Source organism: Anas acuta, chromosome Z, assembly GCF_963932015.1.
Source record: "Anas acuta chromosome Z, bAnaAcu1.1, whole genome shotgun sequence".
In the NCBI taxonomy this organism is placed as follows: domain Eukaryota; kingdom Metazoa; phylum Chordata; class Aves; order Anseriformes; family Anatidae; genus Anas; species Anas acuta.
In genome coordinates this window covers 37,990,648-38,008,954 of record NC_089017.1, presented here as the reverse complement: position 1 = coordinate 38,008,954, position 18,307 = coordinate 37,990,648, and the positions used below count along the sequence as shown (strand labels likewise).

Genomic DNA, 18,307 nt, shown 5'->3' with positions numbered 1-18,307 from the left:
TGAAGAGTTTCCCAGGGATTTACTCTTTCAAAGATTCCAGTCATAAGAGCCGGCACAATGTACACAATCCCTTTCTTTGCTGTTTGAACCAGGAGCAATATTTCCTGAAATGAAGATGGCCTGATGGTTAAAAGGTTAAAAGCTTTGTTAAACATGTATGTGTCTTGCCATTGATTGTGGATTTGATGGTATTTAAGTGTACTTTGAAATGAAACCACTGATGTAGGGCCCTCTCCTTGTCATCCTTACTCAATTCCAGTGTGAAATAGCCTAACAGATTGTCAATTTATTAATTGACCACAGAGTGGGAGTCAAAGGACTGAAGTACATGGGTGGTAATTACTGTGGTTTGATAAATCTGTGTAAGTGAAAGTTCACTACAGCTTCAGTGTAACTTTTTATATAGCGAGAAAATTAACAAAAATCTGAGGCTATGTTTACACAACACTGTAGTGAGTTCACGTGGCAAGGTTTTGGTAGCAGGGGACCATAGGGGTGGTTGCTGTGAGAAAGATCTAGAAGCTGCCCCATGTTTGGGAAGGGCCCCACTGCTTACCAGAGCTGAGCCAATAAGCGATGTTGTTTTGCACCTCTGTGAGAGCATATTTAAGACAGGGAAAAAAACGCTGCGCCACACAGCAGCTGGGAGAGTGAGAGGAGTGAGGAACAGCCTTGCAGGTGCCAAGGTCAGTGAAGAAGGAGGGGGAGAGGTGCTCCAGGTGCCGGAGCAGAAGTCCCCTGCGGCCTGTGGTGAGGACCATGGTGAAGCAGGATGTCCCCCTGCAGCCCATGGAGTACTACGGTGGAGCAGGGTTCCACGCTGCAGCCCGTGGAGGAGACCACGGTGGAGCAGGTGGCCCTGCACCGACGGAGGCTGCCGCCTGTGGAAGACCTCTGCCAGAGCAGATTCCGGGCCGGACCTGTAGCCCCTGGAGAGGAGCCCACGCAGGAGCAGGTGACCTGGCAGGAGCTGCTGCCCGTGGGGGAGCCAGGTTGGAGCAGTTTTCTCCTGAGGGATGGACCCCATGGTACGGACCCATATCTGGAGCAGTTCTGGAAGAGCTGCTGCCTGTGGGAAGCCCACGCCGGATCAGTTCATCAAGGACTGCATCCCGTGGGAGGGACCCCACAGCACAGGGGACGAGAGTGACCAAGAAGGAGCGGCAGAGAAGAAGTGCTGTAGACTGACCATAACCCCCATTCCCCTGTTCCCCTGCGCCACTCGGGGGGAGGAGGTGGAAGAGGGTGGATGGGGAGGAAGGTGCTTGTGGTTTCTTTCCTTTGTTTCTCACTTCTCTCGCTTGTTAGTAATAAACAATAAATCTTACTATCTCCTTATGCCGAGTCTGTTTTGCCCGTTATAATAATTACTGAGTGATTGTCTAGTCCTTATCTCAACCTTTGAGCCCTTTTCACATATTTTCTCCCCATTCCTCCTTGAGGAGGGGGAGTGAGAGAGCGGCTGTGGTGGAGCTCGGCTGCCCACTCGAGCGGAACCACGATAAACACATATGATACAACTGAATGCCAAAAGATCTTGTCAGGTCATTATCTTTAAAGCTCAGATCTGGACATGCTGCTTCAGGAGCTCATTTGATTTGGCAGGCCAACATAGACTCAGACACATGTGGGAATAAAAAAAAAAAGAGAGACACCATTTTGAAAAGCAGATGAATATGATAATTAATACGGCAATGTGTTTAAGTTAAGCTCTATGGTTGTTTTTTGTTTGTTTTCTTGTTTTGATCTGTTTTGTTTTGTTGACCACATGTTAAAAGAAGTTCTTTAACTTTTATTCCTTAGTTGAACTTGGATTTCTAAAATTTGTATTTAATTCTTAAGGTAAGATAAATGAGGACTAAATGTAAACAGCAATAACACAGATGATGTATACTTGATGCAATAATAAAATGAGTGTTTTATTCAATTATTAATAGACTATTTTATGATAAATACATAACCCATTTTCATTTAATATTATAACTCCAACATACTATTTTTCACAAATATATAAACCTTTATATTCTAAGCCTATATATAATATATATTTATCACATTGAGAGAATTAGTCTGGCAGCACTACCCCAGAAGCCACTGGTCCAGCTAGTCATTTGTAAAAATTGTCTAAGATCAATTTACTAACACTAAGTATGTTATTTCTGGTGACCTAGAAATGCAAACCATAAGCACGAGAATGCAAACACTTTAAAGCTGACAAAATAAAAATCACATGCTTCTGTGAACAAAGCAGCATCCATGAAAATGTGTTTTGACTGTTCTTGCTTTTGAATTAACATCCTGTTCTTGAATATATGGGTTGATTCCTAAGAATTCACAGAGGCACATAAAGACAACCAAGGTCTTGTTTAAAAATTTGTGCAACAATGTAAAAACTGGTTGTTATTAAATGCACGGAAGTTCTTCCTCTTCCTAAGATATGGTTTCACTGTGTGCATTAACACAGTCATATATGCAAATCCTAAGCAGTATCTACACAGGCAACTCAGTTGCACTGAGGAGGCTGTTCAATTGCTACTCAGGAGTACACAGCAAATGTTGGGTAAGGATGATTTTGGGGAAAAACAAACCAACCAACAAACAAACAAAAACAAACAAACAAAAACCTTGGAAATGCCTCCTAATTGAGTCCCAACATAAGGGGACTTTATAAAATCAAAAGCATCTCTGAGGAATTGCAAAGAGATTGGAACACAGAGCTGGCTCAAGTGTACTACTAGAGAGCATTCAGTTGGCATGGACAGGGAAAAGCAAAAAGACCTTTTACCTCAGTGATAATTGTTAAGACAAGGAGCAGTCTTCAAGGAGGAAAAAAAAAAAAGTTTGAGACACCAATATTTGGTATATTTAAATCACATTAAATAAAACACTAGAAACTGCCATAGGAATTGGACTTCCACTGACATCCTAATGCTCCAACCCTATTGCTGCCCAAATTCATAATACGCAATATCCTAATTTTCAAACCTGTGCTTACCACTTATTTTTCACATCATTTCCATGGTTACATACATACAGATTTGCATCCAATCAACAGCTGATATGTTTTCCATTTTGCCAAATGGAAACTATCAGAACTTTTCCTGCAATTAAAAATTTCCTTTCTCTCTGCAGTAGTAGGGGGGGAAAATCACAGAAAAATAAATATCTCCATAAAGTCTACTTTGTTTCCTGTGTCATTTCTTGACTGTCTTCCCTTCATAGAAGACAAAATCTTACATCCCAGAGCATCCAGTAGCTTTCTACTTCTGTGGTGTACATTGTCTTTTTACTTTTGTGGTATACATTGGCTCTGCTAGACTTCAGAAACTGAAAGAAAATGTATTTGACTGGAAAGTTGCCCAGTAGGCTGTTGCTGGCACGTAATTCAGCATTTGACCTTTAAGCTGAATCTCAGTACAAAGTAGGGGATTCTTTTGAGGTTTTGCATGCATTTTGACTGTACAGTGTGACAACGTTGAGAAATGCAAAGTAATTGCTTCAATACAGCAGCATTTTACTCCAGCTTAAATGAAAACTATGCGAACAACAAGAGCAGTGTGCCAGCTGTAAGCAAAAGGTTAACACTGGAAGGTTCTTAATAGGGGCCTGGGGCACTGGTGTAAGTCAGGGTGTGCTGAGCCTTCAAAGCTGTCTTTATCGACAGTGTCAGTATCTCTTTGTCTGACAATAATGGTGCTAAAAACTCTGCTCATCACAAAAGATATAGTGAGACAAAAGGCCTGACTCGGCAATGAATTATCCTACTTTCGTGCAATGCTAACTCCTCTAAAACCAAGCAGAAGCAATGAGAGCTAAATGAAGAGAGGTTCGAATCCAGCTCATCTCAAGGCAACGGTTTTGTTCATTAAAAACATCTTCTTTTACTGAAACTGAGCACCAGAAAATATTACAGAATCAGAGTCACAGATGGTTTGGGTTGGAAGGAAGTTAAAGCTCACCCAATTCCAACCTCCTGCCATGGGCAGGGACACCTCCCACCAGCCCACACTGCCCAAAGCCCCATCCAGCCTGGCCTTGAGCATCTCCAGGGATGGAGCATCCACAGCTTCTCTGGGCAACACCACCCTCTGAGTAAAGAACTTTCTTATGTCTTATCTAAATCTACCCTCTTTCAGTTTGAAACCATTATCCCTAGTCCTGTCACTATACCCTCTGTTAAACAATCCTCCCAGCTTTCATATACATGTAGGCCCCCTTTAGGTTTTGAAAAACACATGGTTTTGAAAAATAATTTTCATAGCATGCAAATGGGAAAAAAAATAAAAATAAAAATTAAAAAATAAAAATAAAAACATACAACGTAATTGAGGGACATTCTGCAGGAAGGCATGATCTTGGCCAAAGACTTTTTACTTCAGTCTCAAAATGAAGGCACTTTCTGGACAGAAGTCTTATCTGAAAATAGGAACAGGTTTTGTTGCAGGATTTCTGAAAGAAGATGTTGGCTATATGCCATTTACAGAACTGTAGGCAAAGATAGGTGTGAGTATAAAATGGATGCCTTGGAGTAATTCTAGACTTTGTAAATCATTCATCATCTGAAAGATCCTGGGTGTGTGCTGCCTTGTACCAGAGGGGAGTTCTAGGATCTTAATGAGACATGGGTACCAGAAAAACATGCAGAAGTGTTAGCCATTTAATTATATTTTCTGTGAGGCTGAAGAGATGCTGTGGAATTTATCCCTAGTAATGCAAGGCAATAACCTAAGACACTGAACTCCAGACACTCCTGAGAGCTCATGTTCATAACATTCAGTTGTGACACCAAACACTGGGTGACAAAAGCAACACCGGTGGGCTCCATGTGATTGTTTCTGTCAGAAAGTGTCACCAAGATAATAAGCATTCCCCAGGTGTGCGCAGAGATCCAGAGGTCCCTATTCGTAAATTCAGAGATTATTGACACACCAAAACATGATGCTAGATCACTTCCCAAGGCAGTGCAGCCGAGTTCAGAGAAAGTCAGAAACAGCTGGGTCACTGTAACCTGAAGTGTGTTTTGTTTTTCTTTTCTTTAATATTTACTTATTATTTTAATAAATTATTTTATAAATTATTATTTTATATTATTTTTATAAAATTATAATTATAATTATTTTATAAAAACATCATTTTGTACCGTGAATTAAATTAAACCTTTTATTTTCCCACAGAAACACTTACCATAGTTCTTCCCAGTAGATGAAAGAGAGGTGCGGTTTGCAAAAACAAGGAATAAATATTCTTAATAACTCTTTATAATGGAAAATCTGACTGTGTTGAAAGTGACAAGAAAATTTTCACCTACTTTTACAGGATCAGAATTGAACTTTATATACCCAGGATCAGATACAAAATTTACTGAAGACAGTGAGATTCTCTTAGTAATTTCAAGGAGACAGATACACTTTTTTTTTTTTTTTTTTTTTTTTTAATCCCTCCCACAGGGCACACCTAAAGTCTAAGAAATTAACACCATTTCTGAATGCTCTGTTAAACATCTTCTCCCTCTCTGAATCCCATTCCACTGCAAATGCTTTGAAATTCTTTGGGGCAATTCAAATCTCATTCAACAGAATGGGTTTTCTGATGACACTTTGACATTCTTTGTGTGCACCATCATCTTATGGAGTCCAGACCTTGTAACAAGAAATACAAGTTCCCGCAAGTGTTGATCAGATTTCTATCTTGAGAGAGCAAAGTCATGGAAATTTTTATAACTATACCAAATATTGCTAGCTTGTGCATGGTGTGATTGCCCTTCCTGGATCAGAAACCTGAAGGCTTGGCTCACAGGCAGGGAGTTGGCCTCCTGTACAAAGCTGACATCATAATTAATTAAAAGGAAGTCACTGTACTGCTGGCATTCTTGAGATGAGGCATTAGTGTAGCACATTCTGGACAGCATCCAGTCTTACAAATGATATCACAAATTGTTTGGCACAGATACAAGCTCTCATCGTTAAGAGAAAGTGCAAGAAAGCTATTGGGATTCCTACCATAGTGTAAAAACAAACAAGGAAAAAAAATAAAAACACCTCCTCCCCCCCCCCCCAAAAAAAAAAAAAAAAACACATACAATACATATAATTACTCATTCTTCAGGGAAAAAAAATATCATACTAACAAACAAAAAATCACACGGGTATTTAGTGGCAAGAGGTGAATCGCACCAGACTGCTACAGTCTATACTAAGGGTTAGCAGTGACCACAACTCCCTCATCATAAATAGGAAAGCTTCTGTATGCCCCCTAAAGTCCTTGCACTCCTCTCACATCACCACTCTTCAGTAATATGATATGTATATTCATTTTCCAAGATAAAGATGAGCATAACTGATGTGCTTCTATTGATTTTTTTCTTCTGTATTTCTAGGCATTTTGTTTAACAATGATAGCAAATGGGTGAATAATACTGTCTCTTCTCAGCAAAGTGTCCACAGCTCACACTCAGTTACTTTTTAAGTGTCTGTACTACTGTTGGTTGATCATCCCCTGATTTCTGTTATTTCTCCTTTTAAAGCAGGTCTTCCCAGAAGGGATGATGTCGGTGACAAAGCTTTTTTGACTCTGATTCCCAGAAGATGTGGAGAACGGACATTCTGGTGACTATGACTCAACCTTGGAAGCTGCTTCAAGTCCCAGCTCAGAAGCTCTTCTTCCAGCTTGATTCATCATCAGTGTAAAACAATTATTCATCTCTGAACACTGCTCACTGGGGAAGGAAGGAAGGAAGGAAGGAAGGAAGGAAGGAAGGAAGGAAGGAAGGAAGGAAGGAAGGAAGGAAGGAAGGAAGGAAGGAAGGAAGGAAGGAAGGAAGGAAGGAAGGAAGGAAGGAAGGAAGGAAGGAAGGAAGGAAGGAAGGAAGGAAGGAAGGAAGGAAGGAAGGAAGGAAGGAAAAAGAAATAACAAAAGAACAAAAGAAAGAGAGAGAAAGAGAAAAAGAGAGAAAGAGAGAGGGAAAGAGAGGGAAAGAGAGGGAAAGAGAGAAAGAGAGAAAGAGAGAGAGAGAGAGAAAGAAAGAAAAGAAAGAAAGAAAGAAAGAAAGAAAGAAAGAAAGAAAGAAAGAAAGAAAGAAAGAAAGAAAGAAAGAAAGAAAGAAAGAAAGAAAAAGAAAGAAAAGTAATCTATCTTGTGTTAGTATTTCACTGCAATGGCCAAAAGCACTATTTCTCTGCACTATCAGAACATAGTCATCCTATGTTCTGATTGGGATACATATTCTAATTTCTGAAGGGAATAAGTGTATTTCTTTGGTTGTTTTCAGGGGATACATTTACTAGAGCAGCTCATTAAATCACTAGCTTACTTGTTTCAGTTTCCTGGATCTACTTTATGTACATGCAGAGAAAAAATTGATTGCCAAAATGCAGAACATTTAGCTCACTGTCTTTCTCTAGTCAATACTTACTTTAACATGTAAGGTCTGATGTAGCCTTGTATCTATAATTATGGGATGAGTTTGTAAGTGCACAAATTAACTTTTTTTTTTTTTTTTAATGGGGTAGTAAAGGATAACTGGTACTTCTGTATTATGGATTGATTGGGAACATCAGACTCACACCCATGTAATTTGGTGCATCCCTTCAGGGCTGCACCATAAAAGAAGAGATAGGCTTGAGCCATCTCTTGTTCAGCAGCTGCTGTTAGTCCTCTCTATATCCTGAGGTACTCCGTAATTCTGCGCCACCGGTTCAGGACTAGGAGAATGAACTAAAAGGAAGGAGGGCAGGACCAGAAATTTCCAACATGATATCAAATACTTTAAGGTCTAGGTTTCTACACTTGCTCAAAGGAGTTAAAGAGAAGTTGCTTAAGATTTTATTAAAAGTTCCAGAAAATCATTAGTAATTTGAAAGAAAATAAACACAAGGAGTTTTCATAAACCGTAATGTACACCTGGCATGTAGAATGTTTTAAGAGATTTAAATTTTCAAAAATGGATTTTGACTCTGTAGTCACTTGAGTAACTCCAAGTTACTGTTCTGCCAAGCCAAATTCTTTTCAGTTATGGGTTTTAACAAATAATGTTGAAATAGAGAAAAAGAAAATGATGAATATCAAGTATGCGGTCATATTTTAAAGAGAAGAGCAGGTGTTTTTTTCTTCAACTGCACAACTCTAACACAATATAGAACATCCAAACGTCTAAATCACACTACAAGATAACCTCCTTTCCACTTCTACATTTCAGTCACAGCCCAGTGATGAGTCCAGTCAAGAAAGCCTAGAGATTCCCAAAAACTGAGTATCCAACCAGATTTTTTGGACAGTTTTTACTCCACTAGTTCATTCGTTTTCTACAGGAAACAATGACAGATAGAATTTCAAGCTACAGAGGTGACTTTACTTTCCTTTATTTTTCTTCCTTCTATGTCCCTCTAGTGTTTTGTTTGTTTGTTTGGTAGGTTGGTTGGTTGCTTGCTTTGTTTATGTGTATGCGTCTGTGTGTACTTAACTGCAAATGAATTCATTTCAACCTTTTATTTTCCCACTATCTTTCACTTGCATTAAAAGTTGATCTTTTTATTAGAAACCTCTGTAAGGTCATTCACCTGGCATGTAGAACACTTAGGGAATAGTTGTTGCAAAAAAAATATAAATCAGAAGCATCTGTGACATCCAATAAAATATTTAAACCAAAGTGTGAAACAGTATTAGCTTGTTTTCACATAAGGTCCAGAGTGTTCAACAAAGTCCATGTTCTGTGTACATTTTTATTCTTGTTAAAAATTTAAAAGGCAAGCTTCTAATGTCTGAGCATTAACTTAAGTTGTAGTCAGTCTGTAAAACAATAGGAGAGATGCTATTAAAAGTATATTAATAATAAAACAGATGCTTTAAAGAAAGCTTAGTATCATGGCAAACTCAGTCCACTTTGCTTTCCATACAGCAGGACTGGCTGAGAGTTGCTATGATTCAGGCAAGTTTAAGAGCAGAGCTTGGGGTGGAAAACAAAAATTTATGTAATGAAACGTGGCCTGAGTTTCTTGCTTATGTAACTCCCTTTGGAAAAGAATCAGGTCTAGCTTTGATTTAAGCCCTGAAATCAGTTATTGTGGCCACAGTTTACTTCTAAGGAACATCAAGACCCAAATACAAAATAGTCATCTAAAGAAGATCAGATAATAATGTGTGAGGTAGGCAGAGTTTTATGTTGTCAGAAAGGTATGACCGAGGAAAGAGATGTGGTTGCTAGTCCCCACTAGTTTCAGCAGCATGCAAGTTTCCAGAAGTGAGGCTTGATTCCCATTAGCCCAGGATCTGAATGCTAAAGTGCAACAAGGTCATCTGGGCATAGCCCATCCTCAGCAGTAGCTTCCACAGGGAAAGCCACAGATCTGTGCTTACTCTAGTCAGGACATAGGTTTTAAATACAGCTGTAGAGCCAATAGCAGTACTTAGAAACACCTACTGTATCCCCTCTCCTGCCACCTTTCTTAGCTACTGTAGAGGGTTCTATTAAAAGGTATGATGAAAATCCTACACTAGATTTGGATAGAACATGGTAACTATTTCCATATTTCCATAGTCTGTACTGCATTTTTGGCAACACCTAGCCTTGCTAGTACTATACACACAGGCTTCCCCTCAAGAATAGGCATACAGTGGTACAGATGCACCTTTATATCCATTCCAAAGAAAAATTCTACATTAGTTAAAGCACATGCATTTGTATAGCTGAAACAGACACCTAGCCTTAAATAAATAAATAAATAAATAAATAAATAAATAAATAAATAAATAAATAAATAAATAAATTAGGTCCTCTGTTTTGTTCAGGTCTTTACAGATCTATTTGCTTTGTCTGCTGTTGCCAGTAATTTAGGCTTATCAAGCACAGTACAGGACAGTTGTGCAGAAATACCTATAACATTTGTTACTAACACTGAAACAAGACTTTATCTTTGGCAATTACAGGAAATAAAGACAAAATATCAATACTTCCCTTTCTAAAGTGGCTGGATCCATCCCAGTCATGAAGAGATAAGTTACTCCTTAAGATAAAGAGGTTCCTACTTCTCGAGTTATGGATGTGAATATGCATTAAGTAAGTTTGGGTTGGGTACAATCAAATGTCCTTCAGGCAGTTTTTACAACCAAGATTTTTTTTGTGCTTCACTGAAATTACTTGTCAATGTTCATAGTAACACACTGCCTCAGGTCTGTGGAAGTGTAGTACACAGAGAGATACTACCTTAATAAACATAGATTTATATCCTGCTCCTCTTGTAGTAGCTTCAAAGAGTGATATAAATTAAGCACATAGGTCTCTTGGACAGTCTCCATCTGATCCAAGGTTGTTTATGTTTTACAGTAAAATTATTCTTTAATACCAAGATTAGAAACCAGTCACAAATGTGTTTCTCTACAACTGTCATGTCTGGTATTATGCTTTCGAGAGTTGATTTGCATGATCTGAAGGAAGATACAAAGCTCAGGCCTGAGCCAAGCACCATCCTTAACATATAGAAATAATCTCATCTCCCCTGGGTATGCTTACGACTTCATCATCCTCCCTAAGATGGAGAGAGGCTCTTTGTCTTTCCACAGCAGTCTTATTTTCATCTCCAGCACAAGTCATCTGATTTGCATAGTCAATGGGCTAAATGCTGGCCAGAGCTCAGGGTAGCAGGGATTGTTATGCTCTCCATGTTATTCTGCATTGCATTGCCACATCCCTTGCACTGGACCTGGAAAGGTCATAGGAAATAAGACTTCACAGCTGGGAGAAAGGACAAGCTCCATGATTCAGCTGAACAAAGACAGAAAAATAAAACCTCTGGCTTCAGTTGTCAGAGGCAGCCCCCAGCTGCACACTTCAGAGACTCACTTCTTGATGTTGCCCACAAGGTACAATACAAGAACCTTGAGGTGAGCCCCTACAGGCTGTGTATGTAGAACACATCCAGGAAGTCTGTGTTAGCATCACAAAGAGTCCAGTTCTCACCATATACACATTTAAGAGCTGCACTGAAGAAAATATTTATAACCCGTTTTATATGTATATATTTTCAGTGAAAAAAGGTTAAGGATATCACAGGCTCCATTCAGATCAGTGCATAACAAATTAGAAAGGCCAGTCTGGATTTGGACAGTCAGGTAAATATAAAATTATAAACATGAATTTGTGGGGTTTGCAAATGGTGACAGATCAAATGATATGCAGTAATCTGTAAGACCTCTTTATCCACAACACCACTGACTGCTGTTCATTCCACAACCAGCTATCACTGGTGGCAAGACACTCTCCAAGCAAGTTTTGACAGATAGAGTGACAGATACTTTGCCAAGCACCTGCTGTCTCAGAAATTGCTAAATATTTAGCCATATATCACATCTTACTATTCCAACTGCATAAACCATTTTAGCTTTGAGAGACAAGAAAAAAGAAAAAAGAAAAAATGAAAAAGAAAAAAAAAGAAAAAGAAAAAAAAAAAGAAGAAGAAAGAATAAGGGAAAAGGGGGAAAAAAGAAAAAAAAAAGTCAAAGAAAAACAAAAGAGTTAAAAAGAAATAATTAAAAAAAAAAAAGGAAATAAGAGGCTGTGCCCTTTAATCTTTAATTTATTGGATTTAAATTAGAAACCAATATAGAGTCAAAAGCTCTGGAAGGGAGTTTATAACAATTAAATATATTGAAGTATGTTGAACTTCCTGGGAACCTACATTTTATATTGGTTTCAAATGTGTAGTTATGTCTCAAGAGCATCTGCGGCCTCTACTTTTCCTTGGGGATTCTTGTGCTTTCCTCAGAATCTCTATGTTCTTAAATCCCTCACTTTCCCTCGCTCTAAAAAAACAGGCTCTGGTGAAGGCACCATCCCTTCAATATGTTTTATACCTTCTTGATTTACAGGCTGATGCTGACTGATAATCTCAGCTCTGGGAATGAGTCCTAGGCACTTTAATGGGCCAGACAGAAGAACTCACATAATCACTGGAATCACTGGATCTGAGAACAGCTTGGTGACACAGAAATATTTGGGGATTTAGATAATTATAAAATCACACTTCAACAAAGCAAAAAGATGGTACAATACATGAGCACACCATCACAGAACTAGATTTTTTTTTATGTCTAATGGGATTAAGCATGGTTTATGTTTGTATTTTTAGATCTGTATTTTTGCCATTCCTGATATGCCAAGGAAATCTGGAAAGAATAAAGCACTGATGATGACTTTTTTCCCCGGGTCATCCTTTCCTTCAGCTCTGAATACCAAAAACTTTTGTGTTGTGATGAGATAGGCTCTGTCTTTGTTAGTGGGATAGTTAAATAAATGTGTTCCCCTTACTTATGGCCTACTTCTCCTCACCTCTTTTGTCCCTTCGAGTTTACCCAGACACTTTATAACAAGGGCCTTTTGTAGCTGAGATGAAGTTTCTAAACCTGAAGAGAGTAAGTCACAGCCTCTTGAGGACTAATCCAGGACTTTTGACACTTAAATGTGAGAACTTCAGGATATAGTGCAGTCATAAGTTACCTTCCAGGAGTACATTTATGAAGGGAAAAGAGGTAAATGAAAGATTTATACTGATCTTTTTATTATTATTATTATTATGAACTTTTTTTTTTTTCTGGTGAAATAAAAAAAAAAAAAAAAAAAGAGAGAGAGAGAGACTGTTCTTTTCCTGGATTGCATTACATGCTGCTATTTATATGGGGATTGGAGACTTTATCTGCGGGTTATGACTGTAAGAATTTCCAGCAGAATTTTTAGCACATAAGAATGCAATAGAAAAAAAAAAAAAAAAAGTTTATAATTAAAACAAGCTATATTTAAATCTAACTTCTACAATTGAAGGAGAGTGTAACTTTTCATTTGTACACAGAAGACACTGAAAGTAGCCAGGGAAAAACATTTGTAGGCATGTGATGTGCAATTACAGTTAGACATGCATACAAACTCAAGAATGACAGTTCAAGCTTTCTGTAGCAGAGTAAATAGATGAGAATGGCTGAAGCTTTCTGTCTAAGCACACCGTTTGAAAGGTTTCTGAAGCAAGAATTCAGTGAAGACATCCTACGGTGTTTCTAGGTAGTGGCTTTCATTTAGAATTATACTCAAAAATATTCTAGTGTCATCTTTACTCAGTATTCACATACCAATTAGTCCTGATATTTTTAAGTATAACACATTAAAAAATATTTTCTAGGAAGTTATTTAACAGGTATTTTAAGTATATGCAATTATCCTGGAAATCTGTTTTCCTAACATTTGCTCTATTCCTGATTTTGCTTGCTTAGTCTAGACAAAAAATGGTATCTCTAAAACATAGGTAGAACTTTATAGCAGGAAACATACTGAAATACAGCCTGCATACAGATTCCAGGTGCCCTGTAGTTGTATTCATACTACAATGAAAAATCATGTGACAGAACAGAAATAGAAGCACGAAGATAAGATAGTCTTGGAAACCAATGAACTTGCAGGTTTACTCACACAAATCTTTTCTGGAAGTCAATGACATTTTCAAGTAGTAAGCTAATACTGAACTTCACCTTTTTAATAGTGGACCCTGCCCTTCTGCAATTCCTTATTCCTTCCTGCTCCATCTCCAGCTTCATTATGTCTTCCTCTATAATGTAAATGAGGAATTTAAAAGTCCAGTGCAGGACTGCAGCTTTTCAGAAGTGGGATTATTTTCTTTTGCTGTTCCTCCACTACTCCTCATAGCTGGGTCCTTATTTAGATTGTGCCCTCTGGCTCTCATAACAGTAAGATAAGACAATGCTAGATGTATGCTTTTTTTGCTTAAAGACATCTCAAAACATGACTGCCAAATGTTGTATAAAGAAATGTGGTCCTATACTTGCTAGTATTCTCTCACAGACAAAAGACATCAAAACTACATCTCCAACATGCCAGTAACACTGGTTTATCTATCTGAATTCCCTTCCTCTTATTTCACGACTAGTTCTAATGTGATCCACCAGTTTCCAGATTGAGAACCGTTCAAAACTTATTATATCACATACAGATTAATCCAATATCTTGAACAGAAATCTGATAAGATAAAACATTGTATGCACAAGCAGGCATCTTTCTAATAAAGTACCATGCTTTCTGTAATGCAAACTTATTTTTAGAAAGTTAGTATAAGAAATTAATCTTCTAGGCCTGAGGTAGTAGGGACTATAGAAAATTAACAGTTCCTTCATCATAAAGGGCAATAACATGCTGTAGGATGTTAGGCATAGTACTAACCCTTCTGGTGAGTGAACAGATTATTATATTTAACATTGCAGCTCAACCCAGTACCACAAGTGCACAGTAATTGTGATTTTATTATACAGTCACATAAATTATGCAATATTTTTAATGATCCATAGCCTCATAGCACAGAACACTGTACTGAAAAGTGTCTCATACAATGAGTACTCTGTACTGTTTAATTTGTATTGCCATTAAATTAGTAAGAAACATTAAGAAATTCAAACAGCTTTAATGAAAAAAAAAAATCAACATTTCAGCAATTAAATTGTCTAGTACATCTAACATAGCACATCTCAACAGATACATGTCTCGTTGATTAGAAAAGGAATGTTATCACAAAATTAAACACATAGTAATAATAAACACGTAGTAATAATAAAATCTGACTTGACATAACTATTATTTAACATAACTTGTCCTTGTCCTAGTCCTTGTCCTTGTCCTTACCTACAGGGATGGGCTTGTTAGGGATGTGAAGGTCAGGGGCAGCTTGGGATGCAGAGACTGTGAGATGGTGGAGTTCAAGATGGAACTTGGTGGAAGAAGTAAGGCTAAAAGCAGGATTGCAACCCTGGACTTTCAGAGAGCCAACTTCGACCTCTTCTGAGGCCTGCTTGGGAGTATCTCATGGGCTAGGTTGCTAGAAGGCAAGGGTGCTTGTGAGATCAGGGCTACATTTAAACAGCCATTCTTCCAAGCTCAGGATTGGTGCATCTCTAAGAGTAGGAAATTGGGGAAGGGGGCAGGAAACCTGCATGGATAAGCAAGGAGCTCATCAATAGGATCAAAAGGAAGATAAATGTTTATGCAATGTTGAAAAAGGGTCTGTCTTCTTGGGAGGAGTATAGAACTGTTTTCAGGGCCTGAAGGGACACGGCAAGGAAGCCCATCTAGACATGAGGCTTGCAAAAGAGATAAAAGATAATAAGAAGGTTTTTTATTTGTTTGTTTGTTTGGTTGGTTGTTTTTTAGAGTATGTAAACAGTAAAAGAAAGACTAGGGATAATGTGGGTCCCTTGCAGAATGAGGGGGGTGTCCTGGTAACGGGAGATGCTGAGAAGGCAGAGATACTGAATGCTTTCTTTGCTTCAGTCTTTGCTTCAGTCTTTGCTTCAAGGACTCCCCCTGGGGACTCCTTGACCCTGGAGGGAGGAGAAAGAGTCTTGGAAGTGGAGATCTCTCCCCTTGTTGACAAGGGAGTGGTTTGGAAGTGTCTGAGTGATCTCAACACACACAAATGTATGGGTCCCGATGGGATGCATCCATGTGTGTTAAGGGAGTTGGCAGAGGTGATTGCCAAGCTGCTCTCTATCATCTTTGAAAGGTCCTGGAGAACAGGAGAGGTGCCTGAAGATTGGAGGATAGCCAATGTCACTCAAGGCACTTCAAGAAGGGCAAGAAGGAGGATCTGGGAAACTACAGGCCAATCAGTCTCACCTCTGTCCCTGGAAAGGTGTTGGAAGAGCTTGTTCTGGATGCCATCTCCAAGCAATTGGAAGAGAAGAAGGTTATGAGGAGTAGTCAGCATGGATTCACTAAGGGGAAGTCGTGCTTGACCAACCTTGTTGCCTTCTATGATGACATCGCCAGTTGGGTAGATGAGGGGAGAGCAGTGGATGTCATCTACCTTGACTTTAGCAAGGTTTTCGATACTGTCTCCCACGACATCCTGCTAGCAAAGCTGAGAAAGTGTGGGATAGATGAGTGGAAAGCAAGGTGGATTGAGAACTGGCTGGCTGGCCAAGCTCAGAGGGTGGTGATCGGTGGCACAGAGTCTGGCTGGAGACCTGTGTCTACCGGTGTTCCCCAGGGGTCAGTGCTGGGTCCTGTCTTGTTCAACATCTTCATTGACAACCTTGATGAAGGAATAGTGTCTGCCCTCAGCAAGTACACCAATGACACAAAGCTGGGAGGAGTGACTGACATGCCAGAAGGCTGTGCTGCCATTCTGCGAGTCCTGGACAGGATAGAGAGATGGGTAGGAAGAAACCAAATGGTGTTTAACAAGAGCAAATGTAGAGTCCTGCACCTGGGAAGGAACAACCACATGTATCAGTACAGGCTGGGGGACGACCTGCTGGAGAGGAACTCTGAGGAGAAGGACCTGGGGGTCCTGGTGGATGACAGGTTGACCATGAACCAGAACTGTGCCCTTGTGGTCAGGAGGGATAATTGGATCCTGATGTGCATTAAAAGGAGCGTGGCCAGCAGGTCAAGGGAGATGATCCTCCCCCTCTACTCTGCCCTGGTCAGGCCTCACCTGGAGTACTGTGTCCAGTTCTGGGCTCCCTGGTACAAAAAAAGACAGAGATCTCCTGGAAAAAGTCCAGCAGAGAGCCACAAAGATGATATGGGGCCTGGAGCATCTCCCCTATGAGGAAAGGCTGAGAGGCCTGGGTCTGTTCAGCCTGGAGAAAAGAAGAAAGAGGGGATCTCATCGATTTTATAAATACCTGAGGTGTGGGAAACGGAGGGATTTGGCCAACCTCTTTTCAGTGGTTTGCGGGGACAGGACAAGGAGTTACAAGGTTACAAGATAGAGCACAGGAAGTTCCACACCAACATGCAAAAGAATTTCTTCACCATGAGAGTGACGGAGCACTGGAACAGGGTGCCCAGGGAGGTTGTGGAGTCTACTTCTCTGGAGATATTCAAGGCCCATCTGGATGCCTGCTCTAAGGAACCTGCTTTGGCAGGGAGGTGGGACCCGATGATCTTTCGAGGTCCCTTCCAACCCCTTCAATTCTGTGATTCTGTGATTATCTTGCCATTATACTAAAGTAATATCTAAAACATATAGAATATTTTAAAATTTAAAAATGTGAACACTAAACTACTAATGAATCAGCCTTGTGCACCCTCCTGGAGGTCATGTTAAGACACATGGAAAACAAAGAGGTGATCTGAGACAGCCAGCATGGCTTCACCAAGGGCAATTCATACCTGACCAACCTGGAAACCTTCTATGGTAGTGTGACTGCATCAGTTGACAAAGGAAGACCGACTAATGTCATCTACCTGGAGTTCTGTAAGGTCATTCACACAGTCCCACATGACATCCTGATCTCCAAATTGGAGAGATATGAACTTGATAGGTGGACCATTCAGTGGATAAGTAGTTGTCTTGAAGGCCGCACCCAGAGAGTGGTGGTCAATGGCTCTATGTTCTGGTGGAGGCTGGTGACAAGTGGTGTACCTCAAGGATCTGTTCTGGGACTGATACTGTTTAATATCTTCATCAGTGACATAGCCAGTGGGATCGAGTGCACCCTCATCAAATTTGCAGACACCAAGCAGAGTGGTATGGTTGACACAACAGAAGAAAGGGATGCCATCCAAAGGGACCTGGAGAAACTTGAGATGTGGGCCCACATGAACCTAAAGAGATACAAGTCAAAGTACAAGGTGCTGCACCTGGCCTAGGTCAATCCCAGACATGAGAACAGACTGAAAGAACTGATTGAGATCAGGTCTACAGAGAGAGACCTGGGGGTTCTGGTGGATGAAAGGTTCGACATGAGCCAGCAGTATGTGCTTGCAGCCCAGAAGGCCAACTGGGCTGCAACAGAGCATCACTGGGCATCAACAGAGGTCAAGGGAGGTGATTGTCCCCCTCTGCTTTGTCCTTGTGTGGCTCTAGTTGTAGTGCTGCATCCAAGTTTGGGGCCTCCAGCACAAGCAGGAGGTGAACCTGTGTGATGATTTTGCTTGGGTGGGCTGCCGAGCTCCACCACAACCACTCTCTCATTTCCCCTCAAAGGGAATGGGGGAGAAAAATACAATGCAGAGGGCTCAAGGTTTGAGATACAGACATGGAGATCTCTCGACAGTTATCATGATGGGCAAAGCAGACTCAAGATAGGGAGATTAGTAAAATTTATTGCCTAATGCTAACAGACTAGAGCAGTGAGAAACTAAAAGTAAACTAAAACCACCTTCCTCCCATCCACTCTCTTCTACTAGTTCTGTGCACTGAGATCATCTGGCTTACCTATAGGCATTGCAGGAGGCCAGAGTTGCCTCCTCTGACTGAAAAAACAACATATATTGTGACCTTCAGAAGTGGTTACTGCCAGGCTATTTAAT

At 40.0% G+C, this 18,307-nt stretch overlaps 1 protein-coding gene across 3 annotated transcripts in view; it reads left to right on the top strand.

Moving 5' to 3' along the window:
- Positions 1-626: 626 nt before the first annotated feature.
- Positions 627-18,307, top strand: part of SLC28A3 (solute carrier family 28 member 3) — a 122,227-nt gene continuing 104,546 nt past the window's right edge. For 2 of the 3 annotated variants that reach the window (XM_068667341.1, XM_068667340.1), the window contains exon 1: positions 627-955. In XM_068667341.1, the coding sequence (XP_068523442.1) occupies positions 773-955 (183 nt within the window). In that variant the 5' untranslated portion in view covers positions 627-772. The remainder of the gene's footprint in view (positions 956-18,307) is intronic. The other variant, XM_068667339.1, reaches the window with a different exon arrangement.